The following is a 24,564-nucleotide window of genomic DNA, read 5'->3' as shown; positions in this document are numbered from 1 at the left end:
GCACCGCCAGCGGCGGGAAAATTTGAAAAAAATGTCATTTTTTTCAAAACGATTTTACATAGTAAAACATTGCTGTTTCAACCCATTTCACATTCATTTTGTCCCGAGTGCTTTGTCCTGTGCCCTGCCTGCATTTTTACTGTTCTTTCTGCCTGGAAACTGAGAAAAGTCCATGGTGTCCAAAAAGCGTCCCTTTAGGTCAAAAGCGGTTTTAGACCGGCTAGAGAACAGCGATAGTAAATCAGAACCACTTGCAGAATTGAGTGATAATGATTTGTGGGGGAAATTCGTCATCAAACACTGAAAACGATTCTGCGACTTTGCTCAGTGATGTGCGAACTTGGCGCTATATTTCAAATTTCAGTGTTTTTGGTTTGATTATATTATTGAATTAAATGTAATATGATTATTTTTTATGATTATTTATTATATTATAATTTATGATTTTGTGTTTCAAATTTTATCATACCCGGGATGTTTAATAGACTCTTGTTCGGACAGATTTCAGTGAGTTATTCCTAAATATTACAGCCTACAATAAAAAAACTACATATTTCCATGCAAAACAATTTACCGCTTTCAGCACCAAAAATCTGAAAAAATCAGACCACCAGGGAGGTTAATAAGATTATTTTTAGTGAGAATCACATTTTGAACATTTAACTACCTGCCTACAGGGCAGTTATACCCCCTTCCTGCCCAGGCCAATTTTCAGCTTTCAGCGCTGTCACACTTTTAATGACAATTGCACAATCATGCAACATTATACCCATATGAAATTTTTATAATGTTTTTCACACAAATAGAGCTTTCTTTCAGTGGTATTTAATCACCACTGAGTGTATTATTTTTTGCCCTATAAACAAAATAAGAGCAAAAAATTTGAAAAAAGTTTTTCTTTGTTTCTATTCTAAAATTTTGCAAACGGGTGATTTTTCTCCTTTACTGATGTGCATTGATGAGGCTGCACTGATAGGCGGCACTAATTGGCACTGATTGACAGCACTGATGGGTACTGATAGGCAGCACTGATGAGCTGGCACTGATAGGCATGGATGAGTGGCACTGACGACACTGCTGGGCACTGATGGGAGGCACTGCTGGGCACAGGTGGGTGGCATTGCAGGGCACAGATGGGTTGCATGGATGGGCACAGTTGGGCAGCACTGCTGGGCTCTGATCATCAGGGCACTGATCATCAGTGCCCCGATGATCAGTGCTGATCCCTTCGCTGACAATTGCCGGTTCTCGGCAGTACTTTCCTCACGCTGTGACAGCGTGAAGTGGGAAGTGGTTAAATGGCTTTTTCCCTGTGTGAGTCTTCTGGTGCTCAACAAGAGTTTGCCAATGAGAAAAGTGCTGTATTTTTCGCTCCATAAGACGCACTTTTTTCCCCCCAAAAAAGGGGGGGAAATGTCAGTGCGTCTTATGGAGCGAATGTAAAGCGTCCGGTATTTCTGCCGCCACCATGTCAGAATATCGGGCCGGCCGCTTAGCTCTTTTCTCCTTCAGGACCTTACCTGTTCCTCGCTCCAGCGCTGCAGTCTTCCTGCGGCGGCTTCTGTGACAGCCGGGTGCCCACTGCGCATGCGTGAGAAGCGCTGCGCTTTGTAAATGGTCCGGTGTCTTCTGGGACACATGGCAGGTCCCAGAAAGCTCCGGACCATTCACAAAGTGCAGTGCTTCTCGCGCATGCGCAGTAGGCACCCGGCTGTCACAGAAGTCGCCGCGGGAAGAAGAAGGAAGGACAACTCCGTGGAAGTGGGAGCGGGTACCTGTCAAATTCAGGTACCCGTTCCCCCTCCCTCCCCAAAGGTCCGCAATCTCTGGTCATCTCCTGTACTACCTCCACAGTCTCTGGTCATCTCCTGTACTATGTACGCAGTCTCTGGTCATCTGCTGTACTATGTCCGCAGTCTCTGGTCATCTCCTGTACTGTGTCCGCAGTCTCTGGTCATCCCCTGTACTGTGTCTGCAGTCCATTGGTTCAGAATATTTTTTTTCTTGTTTTTCTCCTCTAAAACCTAGGTGCGTCTTATGGTCAGGTGCGTCTTATGGAGCAAAAAATACGGTACTTGTCACATTCTGAACATTTAAATGGTTTCTCTCCTGTGCAAGTCATCTGGTCGAGTAAGATAAGTAAGTCGTAAGAAGCACTTGTCACATTCTGAATATTGAAATGGTTTCTCTCCAGTGTGAATTCTACAGTGTTCATCAAGAAGATGACTATGTGAGAAGCATTTGCCACATTCTAAACATCTGGTGTTGAGTGAGATGGGAACGTCCTAAGAAGATTGTCAAGTTCTTGTGTGAGTCTTCTGGTGTTGAGTAAGATGATCATTTCGTGTGAAAAACTTTCCGCATTCTGAACATTTAAATGTTTTTTCGCCTGTGTGAATCCTCTGGTGTTTACCAAGATTATTTTTTAGTGAGAAACACTTTTCACATTCTGAACATTTGAATGGCTTTTCACCTGTGTGAGCCTTCTGGTGCTGAATAAGAGTTTGCCTATGAGAGAAGTACTTGTCACATTCTGAACATTTAAATGGTTTCTCCCCGTGTGAGTCTTCTGGTGTGAAATAAGACTCTGTTTTAGTGAGAAGCTCCTGTTACATTCTGAACATTGAAATGGTTTCTCTCCTGTGTGAATTCTCTGGTGTTCAGCAAGATGATTACTTTGTGAGAAGCACTTGTCACATTCTGAACATTTATATGGTTTCTCTCCTGTGTGAGTCTTCTGGTGTCGAGTAAGATGAGTATGTCGTAAGAAGCACTTGTCACATTCTGAACATTGAAATGGTTTCTCTCCAGTGTGAATTCTCCTGTGTTCAGCAAGATGATGACTATGTGAGAAGCATTTGCTACATTCTGCACATTTAAAGGGTTTCACTCCTGTGTGAGTCTTCTGGTGTTGAGTAAGATGGGAATGTCCTAAGAAGCACTTGCCACATTCTAAACATTTGAATGGCTTCTCTCCTGTGTGAATTCTATGATGTATAGCAAGAGTACAAGGTTGTGAGAAGCACTTGCCGCATCATGAACATTTAAATGGCTTCAGTCCAGTGTGAATCCTCTGATGAATATCAAGTTGTGATTTAAAAGTAAAACTTTTCCGGCACTCGGAGCACTTGAACGGTTTGTGCACTACTTGACTCATTGTGTGCCAGTAGCAGGCTTTGAATGGCTGATTCAGTTCATTTATCACCTATGTGAAAAAAAAAATAGATGTAAACTTAGAATCCTAATATTGACAACAGATTAAATTCATATTTTGTATTGTTTTTTTTTAAATTATATCAGAAAAATGATTTATTAGAAAAAAAAGAGTAATCCAAAAACCATACACTTTAAAGTATTCAGGTTACAATTCCCTCAAAAACATTAACAGCAATACATATTGTGACAGTGAGAGGCCCTGTCACTGTGAGAATATAGGAAAACATGACACAGGATTTGCATTAAGGGTTACTCAGAGGTTCAGAACTATCGTTTCTGAATTGAGAAAGCTGTATTTTTGTCTCTTTGGGTTCTGTAGTTCTGGATTGGAACATTCAATCTTGTGTCCGTGTTTTGCTAGACCCCTGCAACCTAGCTGAGTACACAGGTGTGCAGGGTAATTATTTTTAAATAATTAAATACCATTATGAATGGGTCCCCACCTTATAAAATCCCCACCCTATATTTAGTGGCAATCAAATCTTTTAGAAAATAAATCTCCAAAATATACAAGCAAAATGTGGTAAATGAAAATAAATAAATAAATGAAGTAATTTCCGCAAATATAGTAAAATTAATACCCAGTGTCATTTAAAGTCCAAAATTTAAATAAATAAAGCAATGTTCAAACTCCAACTTGATATTTCTTTAAAGATGTTGAGCCTTTCCTCTGGCTCCCAAAGGTTGGAAAATGCCTCAAAGAAAAACAAACTCACAATAGTGCATTATCTTAATGACAATATTCCATATCACTCTATATTTAGTGCAAAAATGTGCAAAACCAAAACCAAAATAAACCAACACTGTGCAAGATCAGTGATGTGCTTCACTCTGTGCCAAACACAACTCCAGTGATGTGTCACCTCTACTGAAATCAGCAAGTATACCCTTACCAGAAGTCATAGGAAAAAACGCCTTGAGTATCAATAGAAGGTATCACCAGAAACGCTTCTTCTCCTCTCCTCCTGAAGCTTTCCACTTTGATTACCTTCCCCTCATGGTCCCACATGAGCCTTGCCCAGATCTCATACAGATTCCTCCAAAACGTATATAGGTAAAAAGCAATGATATAATAGTGTTACACCGTATGGTAAATGGAACAATACCTTTTAATCAATCTGCTTACATCAAACACATAAAAAATGAGCGTGGTAGATGTGTTCCCTGTTCAAGGGATTACCAGGCAGCTTCCAGGTGGATTACTCTGCGGTTTCCAAGACCTAAGATGGCCGCCGTACCACTTCCGGTTCCTGCTCTGCGTCCGACGTCACTTCCTTTGACACATCCGGGACTTAGTCATAAAGGATAGAGGGTAATTATATACTCAGGTCTGAGGATAGCTCAGAGCTTCCATTTTGGAGACTACTCCAAGTGTGGGAGACAAAAGATCTCACCCAGGGGTCAGGGAGCCACAGCCAGAAGGCAAGAGACAGATGATCTCATCGAGGGGTCAGAGGTGCCCAGCTGGAACTCAGGAGGGTCAGATAGGGTGGCTCCTATCTGGGTGTCAGGAGAACCCAAATCCATAGACCAGAGGTGGGCCATGCAGCAGGGTGCTGCGACTAAAGGCAAGAGAGGAAAGTATCTAGGAGAGCTGGACAACACAGTCACAGAGACTCCTAAGAGGTGCAGTGTGGTACTGCAGTTGAAGCTAAGTGAGCTTATGAGTTAGGTGGCTTGGAATTTTCCAGTGTTTGTATTCTGCTGAAGCTGGAGAAGATCCCCTGCGTGAGAAACTTTATGTTGGACTATTGTTTTGCTTTCTGCCATTTTAATAAAACTGGGCTTCCAGGCGCTTAAATATAGTTCTTGTCTATCGCGGATTCACTGTATAACATCTACCACAAGAGCTAACTACCCCATGTCACAATATTGTTCTCCAGAAGAGGCAACATAAAACAGCATCCAGTAAGCACTGCATGACAATAGCAAATACTGAAGTATACAGCAAGGAAAATAACCAAAGCAAACATTCCAGAAGCATCTATATCTCTGTTAAGGAAGGAGTCCATCAATAACTGAATTAATGGGGCTTTGCCCATGGGTATCCAGCCATAGGGACCATAGCTTTTCACATTGTCAAATTTACTTGGGAATTATTTTTGAGACTTTGTATTTTAGCCATTTTGTCATTGCACACAGCAGATTTACGATAAAAATCCAAGACTCTGACAGAGTATAGAAGGATGACTGCTTTTAAGGTTAATAATTAACCTCTATTCTCTTTTTTTTTTTTATTATTGTGCCATTGGTTGGTTATTCTCTTACTGTAATGACAAGACAAAACAAGTCCTTCTGATTTAATTAACATTCCAAGAAATAAACTATTTTTATCCTACCAGGAAAATGAGTTTTCAGTTCCCTGTGTGTTTTTCAGTGCTGCAAGAAGGAAATTAGAAGTCTGATCTGGAAACTGATTTTGTCCAATGTTAGTAGAATTTTGAACAAAAATTCATATGAACATTTTCAGTACATAATGGTTAATGAGAAACTGATGGCTATGTTGTTGGACACTCACCCGAAGTTTCTACAGATCTGGCTTGATATAGCCCAACCGTCTAGATTTGATCAGACCCTTTTGTCGATATGAGACTGCTTTCGCCGCATCCCCTGGAAACCTTAATTTTTTTATTTTTGTCTTTTTTTTTCCTTCCTCTCCTCTGTTCTGTTTGTCTTCATGATATTTGTGCTGAATGTAACCTCTTTTCTTTTTAATATAAAAGAACTGCACCAGCAATATTGTATCTATCTGTTGGACTTCCTCGGGAGTCCTGGATGTGGAATGCCAGTGAGCATCCGGTGAGGCTCTGTGTTCCACCTTTCCTGCCTTTTGTAGGCGGATCGTGTGCTGATCTATGATTGTTGCGTACTAACTCCTTGGTCTCTAATTGCCCACCATTTTTGCAAATTGTGATGCTTTATTTTATCTCTTCATATACTGCACTTGTGTACTAAGTTTATTTCTTTGCCTATACTTCTGTGCATTTTTTTGTACTATTCATCAGAAAACTTGTAAACTTGTACATTTTATTTGCTGTTGGTCAGTGCTCTTGTTTCTGACTGTTACTCTGACGTTGTCTATTCTATAATAAAATCCATTGTAAAAGAAAATTTTCAGTACATTTGAATGTCACTCAAAACGTGTTCAAGATTTAATTTGCTTTTAACATTTGACTTTGGAATGAACGGATATTACCAACTAAAAAAACATACACTGTTAGTAATTCATACAGTCAAGGACAAAAAAAAAATCATCCTGCTCCTTCAAAATTTCTCCTGTCAAAAACAAATATTGATTTGACCCCACTAATGATTAGAAAAATGTCCAATGAAATTCTACTAGTGTATACCCAATTTAACAGGGTCTTGCCGGGGGATTAGAAAATACAGAAACGTTTGTAAACTCAATCCCTGACTAATTAGTAGATTATATTTAGTTTGAAGTTAACTAATGCTTCTTCACTAATATCTATTATTTATCAAAGGTCAAGATACGGGTGAAGTGATAACAACTAATAAAAATAAAACATATCACACTTAATAAAAATATTTGACTTTGTGTCCAATTTCAATTCTATTTTCTTTCAGAGTAAATTGAATCCAGACCCAAAAATTAAAATGTAATATAATACAATTTATCAGCCCTTAGTTGTGGTGGCTGCATTAATTTTCCTTTCTTTAAAGAATATTTTCTATATTTTTTTACCTAGTGATCCTGCCAGTAACATCTTTGCTGGTCTAGCATGACAACACTTATTATTATTATACAGAATTTATAGGATTTACAGTTTGCTCAGCGATTTACAATATAACGGGAGACAATACAGCAACAGTACAGTTCAATACAAGAGAGATAGGAGGGCCCTGCTCCTCGGAGCTTACAATCTAGGAGGGAGGGGCTAGTGGTACAAAAGGTAGTAACTGTGGGGGATGGACTGGTTGAAAGAGTAGAAGATTCCATTATTAGCTGAGGGCAGGATAGGCTTCCCTGAAGAGATAGGTTTTCAGAGATCACCTAAAAGTGAGCAGAGTAGGCGACAGTCTGATAACATGGGGTAGAGAGGATGGGAGAAGCTCTGGAGAAGTCCTGGAGACGAGCATGAGAGGAGACAAGGGAGATAGAGAGCAGGAGGTCTTATGAGGAGCAAAGAGTACGATTTGGGTGATATTTAGAGATAAGATCGGTGATGTAATTTGGGGCAGAGTTATAAATGGCTTTATATGTTATTGTTAATGTTTTGAATTTTATCCGTTGGGCAACGGGAAGCCAGTGGAGGGATTGGCAGAGAGGGATGGAGGCCAGTGGAGGGATTGGCAGAGAGGGATGGAGGCCAGCTGAGGGATTGGCAGAGAGGGGTGGCAGATACAAAACGGTTAGTAAGGTGGATGAGTCTGGCAGCAGCATTCATGATAGACTGAAGAGGGGATAGACTGCGATGAGGTAGGCCAATAAGGAGAGAGTTACAATAGTCAAGGCGAGATATAACAAGGTAGTGAATAGGTTGATTAGTGGTTTCCGAGGTTAGGAACGGGCGTATCTTGGAGATGTTGCGGAGGTGAAGTCTACAAGATTTGGACAGCGATTGGATTTGGGGCTGAAAGGACAGATGGGAGTCTAGGATTACACCTAGTACCCTGGCATGAGGGGAGGGACTGATGATTGTGTTATTGATCTTGATGGAGAAGTCGGGGGAGGGGGCACGGGCCGGGGGGAATACTAAGAGCTCAGTTTTGGAAAGATTGAGTTGAGGAAGTGGAGTGACATCCATGCCGGTATGTCACTTAGTAGGTTAGTAATGCAAGAGGAGACTGAAGGGTGAGGTGAGGGGTAGAAAGATAGATTTGTTTGTCATCAGCATAGAGATGGTACCTAAAGCCATGGGAGTTTATCAAGTGACCAAGGGAGGAGGTGTAGATGGAAAAGAGAAGGGGTCCAAGGACAGAACCTTGAGGGACCCCTACAGAGAGAGGGAGTGAAGAGGAGGAGGCAGCATTATAGGTAACGCTGAAGGAGCTCTGCGAAAAGTAGGAGAACCAGGAGAGAGCAGAGTCTTGGAGGCTAAGAGAGTGGAGGTTTTTTTGAGGAGGGGATGGTCAACAGTATCAAAAGCCGCAGAAAGGTCAAGTAGTAATAGTACGGAGTAGTGGCCGTTGGTTTTAGCAGTTAGTAGATCATTAGTGAGTTTTAGTAGGGCAGTTTCAGCGAAGTGTAGTGAGCAAAAGCCAGACTGTAAAGGGTCAAGAAGGTTGTTGTCAGTGAGGTAGGAGCTCAGGCGATTGTAGACTAAGCGTTCTAGGAGTTTTGAGGTAAATGGCAGCAGGGAGATGGGTCTTAAGTTGTTCAGGTTGGTTGGGTCCAGGGAGGGCTTTTTAAGTATGGGAGTGATGTGCGCATGTTTTAGAGGGGAGGGGAAGGCACCGTTAGAGAGGGAGAGATTGAAGATGTGAGTGAGGGAGTATAGGATGGAAGAAGAGGGTGACCGTAGTAGTTGTGAGGGGACAGGATCCAAGGGACAGGTGGTGAGACGGGCTTCTGAGAAAACCTTAGTGACCTCTTTGGTAGTAGCAAGGTCAAAAAAAAAAAGTGTTGAGGTAGGTTTAGTATAAGGTATGCTAAGTGGGATGGATGTCTGTGCAGTGGCAATGCCCCTACGAATTGCGTCAATCTTGTTTTTGAAATGATTTGCAATCTCACAAGCAGTGAGGTACTGGGTGGAGGTGGAGAGAGTAGAGAGTTAAAAGTAGAGAAGAGACGACGAGGACTGGATGACAAGGTATTAATAAGAGTGACAAAGTAGGCTTTTTTTGGCAGCATGAAGGGAGAAAGTGTATGTTAAGAAAGCAGATTTATATAGGGTGAATGCTTGTTGAGATTTGGTTTTACGCCACAATCGCTCCAGCGCACGACTATGTCGTTTAAGATTTCTGGTGTTGTCAGTCTGCCAAGGCTGTAATGGTCAGGGCCTGATGCTTCGTGTTGTTAGAGGAGCAAGTGAGTCTAATGCGGATGAAAGCGAACTGTTGTAGACAGCAATGGCCAGGTCAGGGCAGGACAGGAGAGAGATTCTGTCATAGAGTCGGTCAGTTGCAAAGTGGAAAGGAGCAGTTTTCAAGTTGTGAAGGTTTCTGTAGGTAATTGTTTGCTGCTTGGAGGGATAGGTGTATGAAGACGAGGAGACTGTGAAGGTGATGTGATTGTGATCAGAGAAAGGAAAGGGGGTGTTTGTGAGGTTGTAGGGAGTGCAAAGATGGGAGAAAACAAGGTCTAACGTATTCCCATCAGAGTGAGTGGAGGACTGTATACATTGTGCTAATTCAAAAGATGAGGTTATGTTGGAGATGGAGCTGGGTTGTTGACAATAATAGGGATGTTAAAATCTCTGAGAATGATAGTGGGTAGTTCAGAGGAGAGAAAGAAGGGTAGCCAGGCGGCGAAATCATCAAGAAAGTGGGACACTGGTCCAGGAGGCCGATAGATCACTGCAATCCTCAGAGAAATGGGAGAAAACAGCCAGATGCAAAGAGTCTCAAAAGAAGAGAAGGATAGAGAGGGAGGGTTAGGGAGGACTTGAAAGTTGCTCAGTGGGGATAGAAGCAAACCAACCCCACCACCTTTCCGACCACTGGGTCTGGGTGAGTGGGTCCAGAGAAGGCCTCCATAGGACAGTGCTGCGGGAGAAGCAGAATCTGCTGCTTGAAGCCAGGTTTCTGTTATTGCTAGTAGGTTAAGGAAGCGGGTGACAAAAAGGTCATGGACAGAGGTGAGCTTATTACAGAGAGGGCATTCCAGAGTGCACATGAAAAAGGGAGGGTGGTTTTTGGGAGCACAGGGACCGATATTAAATTGAGGGGATTGCAGCTATTCCCAGAAGAAAGAGGATGCCTGGTGTGGGGGTGAAATAGTGGAGGACCAGGGTTTGGGGAGATATCCCCAGAGGTTAGGAGAAGAAGAAGGGTGAGGAAAGTAAGATGGGAGCGGGAAGTACACGAGCGCAAATGCCTTCCAGTCCTGGTGTTTGGGTCAGCAGGAGAGTAAATTATCAGCAGGTGGTGATGAGAGCAGTAGTAGGGAGATGGTAGCAGTGAGGGTGAGATGTGCAAGTTTTGGGGTGGAACAGAGGGGTAAAGAAATGAGATTTTGGGAACACAGGAAAGTAATATGAAAAGGAGTAGAGGGGACATATTAAAAAGGTACACGGAGTGGCACTCAGACTTCTGGAGATGTTTCCCAGGGTGTTTTCTTGCAGTCCACCCAGCAGCCAGTAGAGTTTCTTGCTGTTGTTGTATCTTCCTGCTGCTTGAGTTATCCTGCGTTAGTTAAACTGCTGTGTTTAACTGCTCTTAGCACTCCTCCAATAGTAGCAATTATTCACTGTATTGCAGCCAAGAAGAAGTAGCATTGTTACCCTAGACTGCTCTCTTGATTTGAAACACAGAGCAACTCCCTTTCTCTAATTATCCATAACATGGGGATGAATACTGTAGTTCACAATGGTGATCCAAGCAGGGCTAATACAACTGCTGGAAAGTGCACAGAAAGATAGAAACTAACTCTATTGGAAGGATCAAAACATATTTTTCTGCACTGGGCCTGGTGAAAAATATACTTGACCTTAAGGGCTCATGTACACAGGGCATTTGGAAAACTCTTCTGAATGATGGAAACTGAAAACGTAAGTTAAAAAAAAGTCAGTTTAGCCACGTTTATGCACGTTTGCGTTTAGAAGCATTTTTAAAAGATAAGCTCAGGAGACCCTCCCAAATCCCCAAAATGCACTGAAAAAAAGTAAATTCACTAAAAAAGGCTACTAAAATACCGCATGAGTTATTTTATCAAGTTATGCAGTATTTTAATAGTGAAAAGCCCCATGCCAAAATAAAAAAAAATGGCGTGGGGTTCCCCCCAAAATCCATATCAGACCCTTATCTGGGAATGCAGCCCGACAGGTCAGGAAATTGGGGGCAAGCGAGCACAAGCACCCCCCTTGAACTATAGCAGGCCACATGCCCTCAACATGGAGGGGCACTTTGGGGTAGGGGGAGCTCCCCTTCCCCAAAGCACCTTGTCCCCATGTTGATGGGGACAAGGGCCTCTTTCCCACAACCCTGGGCTGTGGTTGTGGAGGTCTGCAGGCGGGGGGGCTTATCAGAATCTTGAAGCCCCCTTTAGCAAAGGGGCCCACAGATCCCAGCCCCCCCACCACGTGAATGAGTATGTAGTGTGAAAAAGTACAGGAGTCATTCTTTGACAAGTCCTTTAATAAAAGAATGTCCCCCAAAGTAGATCCAACGTCAATCACGATGCCCGCTGCAGCTCCAAAAAAAAAAGTCTCCGCTTCCGATGCTGGCCTCCTGCCATGTGCCTCTGAGCTGGTTTGACAGATCTTAAATATGTCAGGGGCGGGGACACCCCGGTGACATCACCCGTGTGTCCCCACCCACGTGACATCATCGACCGGGGCATGCTGGTCACTGAAGTCACGATACCCGCCGCCGCTCTGAAAAAAAAGGCTCCGCTTCTGACGCTGACCTCCAGCTATCTGCCTCCGGCCATCTGCCTCCGAGCAGATTTGACAGTTCTTAAATATGTAAGGGGCAGGGTCATCACGTATGTAACCCCGCTCCGTATGAGGTCAGTGACGAGCATGCCCCGGTCGATGATGTCACACGTGGGAAGGTCACACGGGTGAAGTCACCGGGTGTCCCCGCCCCTTACATATTTAAGAACTGTCAAATCAGCTTGGAGACAGACGGCCAGAGGCCAGCATCGGAAGCGTAGCCTTTTTTTTTTTTGCAGAGCAGCGGCGGCGGGCATCGTGATTGACATTGGATCTACTTTAAGGGACATTCTTTTATTAAAGGACTTGTCAAAGAATGACTCCTGTCTTTTTTCACACTACAGCTTTTCTGCAGCAAATGCAGCAAAGTTGATTGGACAGAGCTTCACAGAACAGATGGACAATGATCCAAAACACACTGCAAAAGCAACCCAGGAGCTTTTGAAGGAAAAGAAGTGGAATATTCTGCAATGGCCAAGTCAATCAACTGATCTCAACTCAATTGAGCATGCATTTCACTTGCTGAAGGCAAAACTAAAGGCAGAAAGACACAAAGAACAACTGAAGAGAGCTGCAGTCAGAGCCTGGCAAAGTATCAGAAAGGAGAAAACCCAGTCTTTGGTAATGTCCATGGGTTCCAGACTTCAGGCAGTCATTGCCAGTAAAGGATTCTCAACAAAATATTAAAGATGAATATTTTATTTATGATTATATGCATTTGTCCAATTACATTTGAGCCCCTAAAAATGGAGGGACTGTGTATAAAAATGGTTGCAGTTCCTAAAATTTTTACTTGATATTTATGTTCAACCCCTTTAATTAAAGCTGCACTTCAAATTCATTTGGATGGTTTCGTTTTAATATATTCTGGTGGTTTACAGTACCAAAAGTATGAAAATTGTGCCCGTGTCCAAATATTTATGGACCTAATTGTATATAGTACATTCACATCAGTCCCTCAAGGGACATACAATCTAAGGTCCCTAATTTACATTCATACATACACATACTAGGGCCAATTTAGACAGGATCCAATTAACCTACCAGCATGTCTGTCAGGGCCTGGACTTAAACCTGGGACCTCTACTGTGTCTGGCAGTAACTCTTCTCACTGAGCTACCTGGGATGCTGGACAACACTCTGCCTGATCTATTGAACAATCCTGCCTTGTTTTCTGCTGAACCTTCAACTCCTTGTTCCTCCCATGAACTTCCTGATTTAAGCCTTGTCTCTACACTTCCTGTTTGCCAGATTATTGTGCCTTCTCCAGCCAGTATCTCGCTTTTGTCTCTCCTGCTGCCGTCCATACCTTCGCTACCAACCTTTGGCTTGTTCCTTGACTACGATTCTGCATCATCTTGACCTGCTACAGCTTGTTACCGACCCTTGGCTTGTTTACTGACTACGCTTCTGCTAGATCTCTACCTGCCATATCAGTTACTGGATCCTGGCTTGCTCACTTCCTGGTGGGGTGATTCTGAGAACTGCGACCTGGTACTAACACGCAGCAAAATCCATGTCCACCATCAGGTGCTCTGGTGACTACCGGTTTGTGCTTAGACCCCGCACCTCAGGTGAGCCTGCGTCATCTCCCAGGGTGACCTGCTTGTATACTTATCCTGTTGGTTGGTCTACTGCTATAGCTACTGGTCTCTGAACCTGACCTCACACCGTGACAATGTCTTTGGAGTGTGAGGGGAAACTGGAGTACCTGGAGGAAACCCACGCAAGGTTTTGCCGTGGCCGGGATTCGAACCAACAACCCTAATACTGCCAGTCGGAAGTGCTAACCATTTAGCCACTGTGATGCCCCTACCGAATGGTTGCTGTCTCCCTGGTGCCAGGGTTCAGCATGTGGTGGACCGGTTGATAAACTACTGGAAGGAGCTCGGCATGACCCAGCTGTCTTGGTCCATGTTGGAACTAATGACAGAATACATGGAAGATGAAGGCTCCTTAAGAATCAATTTAAAGAACTAGGCTGCAAGTTGAAGGGAAGGACCTCCAAGGTGATATTCTCTGAAATATTACCAGTGCCATGCTCAATTCAGGAAAGATAGGGGGAGATTAGAGAACCGGTAATCAGTTTCAGCTGCTTTGGTGTTAATGAAAGTAACAACAGGTGCACTAGGCTGGGCAACAATGAGATGACCCCCAAAACAGTAATGGTTTTACAGATGGAGACCACTGACATTTTTTTCTCTACTCATTTTTTCTGACTGTTTTTCAGTTTTGCATTTGGCTAGGGTCAGTGTCACTACTCGTAGCATGAAGTGATAACTGGACCCTACAGAGGTTGAACAGGCTGTCCAACTCCTCCAGGATGGCACATCAATACGTATCATTGCCAAAAGGTTTGCTGTGACTGCAGTGCTGATCTGTGTATTTTGATGGCGAGGAAGTCTCTCTGTCAGACCACAACACAGCGGACAGTATTCCACCATCCACAGACCGCTTTTTGAATGAAAAAAACTGATCCATATATGGCCAGCCTTACAAATGGTGGATATAGTACTTCTAGTACTGTTAATTAAAATAGGCAACATGGACGCTGGAACATCCCTTTTGGTGGGAGCTGAACTTCATGTATAAAGCCTCATTCACTTAGGTGTACCTAAGCATACGTATGCGTGAGGGGCATGTATTCCCACACAGGGATGCACAGATGTGTGCATCCCTATGGAAGCAGTCCCATAGGGATGCACAGATGTGTGCATCCCTATGGAAGCAGTCCCATCTAGGTCAACTGGGATGCTTTGGCTGTATGGACACAGATGCTGCTCCCAATTTGACAGTTGTGTGAATGTGAGATAGTGTGTGTTCATGGCCATGGACTCACAAATTGGGAGCAGTGGCTGTTTCCTTGCAGCCACTGCATCTTAAATAATTTGAATAGAACTGCCTGCAAGGAGATGCACAGAATACCTGTGCATACATCCCAATTAACATGAATGGGACTGCTTGCATAGAGATGCATCTCTATGCTGAAAGCAACTCACACTCGTCTGTACCTAGAACCCGTGATGCCAATAATTTACACTCGTGTCCCTGTTTTACCAGCACCCCAGTACTATGAAAGACACCTACACCTGTATTCTCAATACCACAGTGCTGCAAGAGATTCCAACACCTGTGTTGTGTTCTCACGACTCTGTGCTGAAATAAACTCTCGCCCTTGGGTGTTGTGCACTTCCAATATATTCAGTGATCCCCAAGCCCCTTGGCTCCTTCCTCGGTCAGCTATTGCCTGCTTGGGAGTGTCTGAGGGCCAAAACCTAGGAGCCATCCTTCAGCAAAATCTCTCTCTCCTTGTGGGGTGCACTTGTGAATACCAGTTGGCTCCTTATACTCTGCCTTGACCCATTTTAGGGCTCACTCTTCCACCAAATTAATAGACAACACAGGATGTCTACAACCCTTGGCCCTAATGTAAAACGTAAGTCTAGACCTTATGGGGTTTATTTACTAAAGCTGGAGAGTCCAAAATCAGACTCCCTTCTGCATAGAAACCAATCAGCTTCTAACCTCAGCTTGTTCAATGAAGCTTTGGCAATGAAACCTGGAAGCTGATTGGTTTCTATGCAGAAGGGAGTCTGATTTTGGACTCTCCAGCTTTAGTAAATAAACCCCTATGAGTCAAATCTCTGGACAAATCTAATAACCTTCGGTGACACAGAAGCGGTCAAGGAAGAAATGTTTCTCCATCTGTTAATATAGGGGCACAATCAATCTCATTTCCAAATTTGTATGAAAATGTTTTAAAGCAAACCTGAACTGAAGATATTTAAGGGATTTTTTTTCCTTGTTAAAGCCATAGTAATAAAAAAAGATAAATGTTTTATTTTCTGCAATACACAACTTTTTTGCTGCATTCTAACAGTTGATTTCCTTTCAGTGTTTACATTCATGTGAGTGTGTGATTAAAACAACTATATCATTATCTTCTCTACCTCGACCTGAGGGCTTACTGGCACTGATACAGTATTCTGTATAATTAGAATATATAATACAAATAGGTCTTGTATTCAGAAGACTTGTTTTACCTCTTTGCAGGTTTTTGGATGAATTTATATGGAATAAACAATATTCCAGTATTTAGGTTACTTGTTATGTGTATAAATCTTTTATTTCTTTAATTTATATTAGCCGTGATTAATGTGCAATTGTTAGAAGCTTTCCTTAACCTAATATCTAATATCTGCTTATTAACAGTACTAACATATGTATGGATGAGTTGGATCTTAATAGAATAATTGAGTTGTTATATTTCTATTTGTTGTAGATTGGGAAAAGTAAGCTAAATAGACTTTATACAGTCTGTGAATATATATGGGCTTGTTCTTTACATTCAAGCCACATGTGGTAGTAATTTGTCTAGCTCAGCAATGGGCAAACTACGGCCCGCGGGCCGTATACGGCCCGGCGGACCTTTTAATCCGGCCCGCGGAGCTAGGCTCCTCTCACAGTCCGCCCTGAAGACCGGTGTAGCATGAAAATCTGTCTCCTATGAGGATCTGTCCCCCTCGACGTATCTGCGCATGTGCCGGAGATCGCCGATCGGCTGCTAATGCCTGAAATATGAGATCCTCATAGTAGACAGATTTTCATGCTACACCGGAACGGCGCGGGACACGGCGAGAGGAACGCGCGGAGCAAAGGTAAGTGAATTGACACAGGGGGGACTTGGGGACTTAATATGGGGAATGAATTAATATGGAGAATGAATTACTATATGGGGGATGAATTACTATATGGGGGATGCATTACTATATGGGGGATGCATTACTATATGGGGGATGAATTACTATGGGGGATGAATTACTATAGGGGGGATGAATTACTATAGGGGGGATGAATTACTATAGGGGGGATGAATTACTATATGGGGGATGAATTACTATGGAGGATGAATTACTATATGGGGGATGAATTACTATATGGGGGATTAATTACTATGCTTACTATGGGGGAATATTACTATACTTACTATGGATGACACATACACATAATTCATCTACTCTTGGTCCGGCCCCCGGGTCCAATATATGAACCCATTGCGGCCCTCAAGTCAAAAAGTTTGCCCACCCCTGGTCTAGCTATACCTTCCCCCATCGTCCCCCATCTATGAAAGCTAAAGTTACACTCAGACTCCAAGGGGAGGAGGGGAGAACTACAAGAGAAGATCAGCCCACGAATTTGAAACAAAGGATTGTGGGAGGGCTTGGTTCTTTGTGCATTTTAAGTATGTTAGCCCATTCAAAGAAGCACCTTTTTCAGAAGCCTAGAGGACATACATACACACAGTTTTACACCACATACAATTACATATTCTTATATACATATACGTTTTATCTGAAGAATTTAACTGTATTTTTTGGACATTTAAACATTCTGTATTCCAATATTTTATTTCTAAGTTTATGCAACATTATAATTAAATCATCTTTTTGAGTTTATTCAAGAGTTGGAAGGACTTTCTATCTGAGCATTTTTCATCAATACAAGTTAACCACTTCCCAACTGGCCGTTGCATATAAACGACCGGACGGTGACAGTACAGGGTCGGGTGGCCGTTTATAAACAGCCTCCCCGCACCCTGCTTCTGCGCGCTCCCTGGGAGCGCGCAGCACTGCGATCCGGTGCCCGCTGTGTCCTCCGGAACACAGTGAAACACCGATCGTTGGACGGGACCTCTGTACGAGGTCCCGATCATGTGATCACCGATTGGCCAATCAGTGATCACATGCAAAGTAGTAAGCAAGATGTCACTTGTGACATTGCTTACTACGTGTGAAATCTGTGAATGATCACAGAGGTCACATGGTACAAGGCTATTCACAACAGCCTTGTACCATGTGACAAGCTGTGACCAATCACAGCTCACTCAGTACTTCTCAATGAGTGCAGGAATGCACACAGAGAGAAAGAGAAATGATTGCTTTTACATCCTATATGGGTGTAAAAGCAATCAGTGTAAAAAAAATAAATAAATAAATCATCACCCCCCACAAGTAGTACAGTGTCACCATGGTGACACTGTACTGCTAGGGTGATAGTATGTAAAAAAATAAATAAATAAAAAACAATATAAAAAAAATAAAATAAAAATTTTTAAAAAAATGTTTAAAAATTATAATTTTTGGATATAAACTAATTTGTTTTTGTTTGTTTTTTTTACTAAAGATGACGCAATAAATTTTGGCCAAGATTTAAGATGAAATATTATTTATTTGCAAAATTGTATAAAAAAAAACACTTTTGTTCAAAATGTTTGGACTTTTTTATTTACATAGCAAAAAAAATAAAAATCCCAGCGGTGAATAAATACCACCAAAATAAAGCTTTATCTGTCTCAAAAAAAATGGTAAAAAATTACTTTGGGTACAGTGTTGCATGATCGCGCAATTGTCATTCAAAGTGTGATAGCGCTGAAAGCTGAAAATTGCCCTGGTCAGGAAGGGGGTAAAAGTGTCCTGTCTGGAAGTGGTTAACAAAATATCGAGATAATATGGTATTTTACAGCAATGTTTCTCAGACATCATTCAATGTAGTTCAGTCGAGGGAATAATCAACGTTAAACTTTAAAGAGGACGTAGACTCTGGAAGCTGTGCACAAAAAGGGAGAGCAAAGGACTAGTCACCAGTATTGCCTGTGGTCTTTCTGCAGCTGGTCCTTTCCACATTACTGACTTACTATGCCTTGTTCTGCACCGTGTTTTTGTGTGGAGGAGGCCATCTTGGCAGAGGTACGATTCTGCTTCCTCATGGCAGAGTCTTCAGCAAGAACAGAGGGAAGCACAGCAGTGACATCGCTAAAATGGGACTTCAACTTTCCTGAGACTAGCTATCAATACATTTTGGACTGAAAATACATTAAATTGGCTTGTAATATTACCAAATCCTTAATACCTCTATCCTGCTCTGCTGGAATAACTGCTGTTCTTCACTTCATTATGCGATGTAAACCTTAGGAAAAGATCATTGTTTTTAGTTACCATGAGAACTGATGGTGTTCTGCCACTACTGACTGCAACATGCACATGCGTAAAATAGACACATATTAAAAAAGCTTAATGCTTGCATGTGTGCATGAGAATTATATACCTTTAAATAACAAATCAAAAAAGCGATTTAAATCTTTGTGACCATGTTCCCCTAGAGTGAGTCCTATATTGCCTTCCCAGTGATTGGCACTCATCTGGAACAGTTTTATAAAACACTTGTAATATTCCAGATATTTGTAGGGCTTCATTTCCTGGTAAAGCTAAATGGTTAGTACTTCCGCCTGGCAGTACTAGGGTTGTTGGTTCAAATCCCAACCATGGCACCACCTGCCTGGAATTGGCATGTTCTCCCTGTGCCTGTGTGGTTTCCTTCCATGCCTCAAAGACATGCTGGTAAGTGAATTGGCTCCTGTATAAATTGTCCCTAGTATGTGTATGTATGGATGTAAGTTAGGGACCTTAGATTGTACGCCCCTTGTGGGTTAGGGACTGATGTGAATGTACAATATACAGTTGTGTCCAAAATTATTCAACCCCCAATGCTGTAAAGGGGTTTAGGGACTATAGTGTACATTTGGAATTGTATTCAGAATCAAATCCTACAAGGACGTTGTAACTACCCAAATGCAACTAAAATGACATCAATTGTTTATGTAATACAGTAGTAAATGGTTCTTATGTGGTTTCCTCATTGCCACAATTATTCAACCCCTTAAAGACTACCACTCTGAAGAACAGAGGTTCATACAGGTGCTTTCCATCAGGTATTGAAAACACCTGTGGATGTCACCGAGCAGCAATCAAGCATAATAAGCACCAATTAGGCAGCTTTAAAATGACTGTGATACTCAGCTCCTTCTAGACATTTACTGGTGTGGTTACAAACATGGTGAAGGCAAGAGAATGGTCCAGGAAGACAAGAGAAGAGGTGATTTCTCTTCACAGGAAGGGCAATGGCTATAAGAAGATTGCAAAGATGTTAAACATACCAAGAGACACCTTAGGAAGCATCATTCGCAAATTCAAGGCAAAGGGCACTGTTGAAACGCTACCTGGTCGTGGCAGAAAGAAGATGCTGACTTCGACTGCTGTGCGCTACCTGAAGCGTAGAGTGGAGAGAAGTCCCCGTGTGACTGCTGAGGAACTGAGAAAAGATTTGTCAGATGTGGGTACAGAAGTTTCAGCCCAGACAATAAGACGCACACTGCGTAATGAAGGCCTCCGTGCCAGAACTCCCAGGCGTACCCCCTTGCTGTCTCCAAAGAATAAGAAGAGTCGACTGCAGTATGCCAAAAGCCATGTGGACAAACCACAAAAGTTGTGGGATAGTGTTCTGTGGACTGATGAAACAAAATTAGAACTGTTTGGGCCCATGGATCAACGCTATGTTTGGAGGAGGAAGAACAAGGCCTATGATGAAAAGAACACCTTGCCTACTGTGAAGCATGGTGGAGGGTCAATCATGCTTTGGGGCTGTTTTGCTTCTGCAGGTACAGGGAAGCTTCAGCGTGTGCAAGGTACCATGAATTCTCTTCAGTACCAGGAGATATTGGATGGAAACGTGATGCAGTCCGTCACACACCTGAGGCTTGGGAGACGTTGGACCTTTCAACAGGACAATGATCCCAAGCATACCTCCAAGTCCACTAGAGCATGGTTGCAGAGGAAAGGCTGGAACATTTTGGAGTGGCCATCGCAGTCACCAGACTTAAATCCGATTGAGAACCTCTGGTGGGACTTAAAGAAAGCAGTTGCAGTGCGCAAGCCTAAGAATGTGACTGAACTGGAGGCCTTTGCCCATGAAGAATGGGCGAAGATACCCGTAGATCGCTGCAAGACACTTGTGTCAAGCTATGCTTCACGTTTAAAAGCTGTTATAACTGTAAAAGGATGCTGTACTAAGTACTAAGATTGAATGTCACTTGGGGGTTGAATAAAACTGATAATGCTGTGAGCACAGAAAAGACATTTGTGGTTATTTCATTATAACTGTTATGTTATATTTGTCTGACCTACAAGTGCCTCTTTAATGTAAATGTAAGCAAGATGACTGAATGATCAAAAGCAATGTCAAACTGGCCAAAACACTCAATTTCAGTGGGGGTTGAATAATTTTGGACACAACTGTATATGTAAAAGCGCTGTGTAAATTGATGGCACATTATAAGTACCTGAAATAATAATAATAAGTAAGATTACTTGGTGTTGGTTAGGATCTGCTTTGAATGAGAAACCCTTGCCATAGCCTTCACACTTGATTTTTCTTGTGAGAATAGTTTTGAAATGAAGGCTGTAATGAACAGAGAAGGCTACATAGTGATGATCTTGGCAGAGAAGGAAGAGGTACGAGGCTTGAAAGGGATACTGGAGAAGGATGTTTTTGAACATCTAAATGGCTTCGCTCTTGTTTGAATCCTCTGGTAGAAGTGAAGACTAGACTTGTGTGACAAGAACATACCACACTGTCAACATGCTTATTGCTTCCCTTACGCGTGGATCATTTGGTGTTGTGTAAGATTTGTTTTATTTGAGAAGCACTTGTCACATTCTGAACGTTTAAATGATTTCTCCTATGTGAGTCTTCTGGTGTTGAGCAAGGTGATCATTTTTTGCAAAGCACTTGCCACATTCAGAACATTTAAATGGTTTTTCGCCTGTGTGAGCCTTCTGGTGCTTAACAAGATTTTGCCTATGAGAGTAGCACTTGTCACATTCTAAACATTGAAATGGTTTCTCTCTCGTGTGAGTCTTCTGATGTGTAATAAGAGTATGTTTTAGTGAAAAGCACATATCACATTCTGAACATTGAAATGGTTTCTCTCCAGTGTGAATTCTCTGGTGTTCAGCAAGATGATGACTTTGTGAGAAGCAGTTGTCACATTCTGAACATTTATATGGTTTCTCTCCTGTGTGAGTCTTCTCGTGCTCAGTGAGATAACCAAGACGTGAAAAGTACATGTCACATTCTGAACATCCATATGGTTTATCTCCTGTGTGAGTCTTCTGGTGTCGAGAAAGATGATCCTTTCTTGAAAAGCACTTGCCACATTCAGAACATTTAAATGGTTTTTCTCCTGTGTGAGCCTTCTGGTGCTTAACAAGACTGTGGCTATGAGAGAAGCACTTGCCACATTCTAAACATTGAAACGGTTTCTCTCCCGTGTGAGTCTTCTGATGTGTAATAAGAGTATGTTTTAGTGAAAAGCACATATCACATTCTGAGCATTTAAATGGTTTCTCTCCTGTGTGAATTCTCAGGTGTCCAGCAAGACGATTACTTTGTGAGAAGCACTTGTCACATTCTGAACATTTATATGGTTTCTCTCCTGTGTGAGTCTTCTGGTGCTCAGTAAGATAATAAAGTCGTGCGAAGTACATGTCACATTCTGAACATTTATATGGTTTTTCTCCTGTGTGAGTCTTCTGGTGTTGAATAAGATGAGAATGTTTTCTGAAGCACATGTCACATTCTGAACATTTAAATGGTTTTACGCCTGTGTGAAGTCTCTGGTGTATAGTAAGAGAACAACGTTTTGAGAAGCGGTTGCCACATTCTGAACATTTAAATGGTTTCTCTCCTGTGTGACGTCTCTCGTGCACAACAAGATAGCTTTGTGTTGAGAAGCATTGGCTACATTCTGAACATTTAAATGGTCTCTCTCCTGTGTGAGCCTTCTGGTGTTCAGCAAGTCGAGTACGTCCTGTGAAGCACTTGTCACATTCTGAACATTTAAATGGTTTTACGCCTGTGTGAATTCTCTGGTGTACAGTAAGAGAACAACGTTTTGAGAAGCGGTTGCCACATTCTGAACATTTAAATGGTTTCTCTCCTGTGTGACGTCTCTTGTGCGCAACAAGATAACTTTGTGTTGAGAAGCATTGGCTACATTCTGAACATTTAAATGGTTTTACGCCTGTGTGAATTCTCTTGTGTACAGTAAGAGTACAACGTTTTGAGAAGCGGTTGCCACATTCTGAACATTTAAATGGTTTCTCTCCTGTGTGACGTCTCTTGTGCGCAACAAGATAACTTTGTGATGAGAAGCATTGGCTACATTCTGAACATCTAAATTTTGAACATTCTCCTGTGTGAATTCTCATGTGTTCAGCAAGAGTTCTAGAATGTGAGAAGACCTGGCCACATTCTGAACAATTAAATGGCTTCGATTCAGTGTGAATCCTTTGATGAATATCACATTGTGACTTTAAAGCAAAACTTTTCTGGCACTTGGAGCACTCATACAATTTGTGCACGACTTGACTCATCGCACGTTGATGAAGATCTGTTTAGTTGTAAAATGCGTCAACAGCAGGCCTTGAATAGCTGATTCAGCTCATTTATTACCTATGTGAAAAAAAAAATAGATGCAAACTCAAAAAGTGTTTTTGAAACTTGTAATTTAACCATTTTGCAATTGCACACAGCAGATTTATGTAATGAAAACCCATGACTCTGATAGGGTTATAGATGGATGTTGTTACTACTTTTTAGGTTAACCGCTTTCTGCTCACCATATTACCAAAATATGGTCTCGGGGAGATCTCCAGTTCAGGGAGGATGTCAAGGGACATCTTCCCAGAACAAACACTTTACTCCTGCGCTAGGAAAGGACTCATTAGACCCAATAGGCATGTTCTGGAATATACACTGCTTGCTGCCCTCAACAGACCGGGGTGGTCCAAATACACTGGATACAAATGGAGAAACAGAAAAAGGGCGCACCGACCTAGTGCATTATCTTTTAAAATAATTTATTGAAGAAACAAAAATAGGTATCATACTCACAATGGACATAATAACGCAGGCATGTCAAACTGAACATTGTGAGTATGATACCTGTTTTGTTTCTTCAACAAATTATTTTAAACGATAATGCACTAGGTCGGTGCGGCCTTTTTCTGTTTCTCCATTTATTGACATCTTCCCAGTGGCGCTGAACACAGCGGATCACAGTGCTCAGTACCCAGCCGCTGTGAATGAGTGGCCCAGGTGTAAATGTGATCGTCGTGACCAATCGCAGCTGATCACATGATAAAATGTAAACAATCTTTCAAGAACTGTTTTTGCTCATGAAAGCTTACTATTGTTATTGCTATGATTGATCACAAGAAGCATAAAGTACAAGGCATACACAGCGGCTTTGTACCATGTGCATGCTGCAGCCAATTATAGCACGCACAATAGTAAACAAGCTGTCATGAATGTAAGGCATTCATGATCGTTAAAACAATTGCTGTTATAGTGTCATCACAGTATGTACCAGTGATAGTATGGAAAAAAACATATAGGAAAAAGAATATAAAAAAGAATGTAAAATAATAATTTTTTTATTTGCATACGGTCACCAGTCTGTGTCCCTAATCACCACTGCACCAGTCACAGTGTCCCTGATCACCATCATAACAGTCATATTGTCCCTGATCATCACCACACCTGTTACAGCAGTTACAGTGTCACTGATCACCACCAGGGGCGTATTTACCACAAGGCCAACAAGGCACTTGCCCAGGGCGGCATTTTTCAGGGGGGCAGCACCTCCCCCCAGATGTAGGGATGGAAGAAGGGACATGCGTGCCATGGGAACCAGGTGGGATCCGAGAGAGGCTGTGGGCTGGTTGATGGTGTAGGTAGAGCCTGGCTCTCGTTCCTGGTGATGTCCGAAGCTGTGAAGATGAGTGTCTCTCTATCGCTGTGGGGGGGGGGTTAGTGGAAGCCCCTCCCAGGGGTGTTGTTGGTCAATGTCAGGGTCTCTCCGTGGGAAGGGGAATAGGGGGTGCTGTTTGTT

At 42.4% G+C, this 24,564-nt stretch overlaps 1 protein-coding gene and 1 pseudogene across 3 annotated transcripts in view; both read right to left on the bottom strand.

Annotated features, from left to right (window-relative positions):
- Positions 1–1,709: 1,709 nt before the first annotated feature.
- On the bottom strand, positions 1,710–18,510 carry LOC149446799 (uncharacterized; annotated as a pseudogene).
- Positions 15,592–24,564, bottom strand: part of LOC149446798 (uncharacterized) — a 59,254-nt gene continuing 50,281 nt past the window's right edge. For all 3 annotated transcript variants that reach the window (XM_089652624.1, XM_089652625.1, XM_089652623.1), the window contains one exon: positions 15,592–23,123. In XM_089652624.1, coding sequence (XP_089508750.1) covers positions 21,335–23,044 — 1,710 coding nt within the window. In that variant the 5' untranslated portion in view covers positions 23,045–23,123 and the 3' untranslated portion in view covers positions 15,592–21,334. The remainder of the gene's footprint in view (positions 23,124–24,564) is intronic.

The sequence above is a fragment of the Staurois parvus genome, unplaced genomic scaffold (genome assembly GCF_062004578.1).
Source record: "Staurois parvus isolate SC_StPar_1 unplaced genomic scaffold, SC_StPar_1.0 ptg000689l, whole genome shotgun sequence".
NCBI lineage: Eukaryota > Metazoa > Chordata > Amphibia > Anura > Ranidae > Staurois > Staurois parvus.
This window is presented reverse-complemented; position numbering and strand designations above follow the sequence as displayed.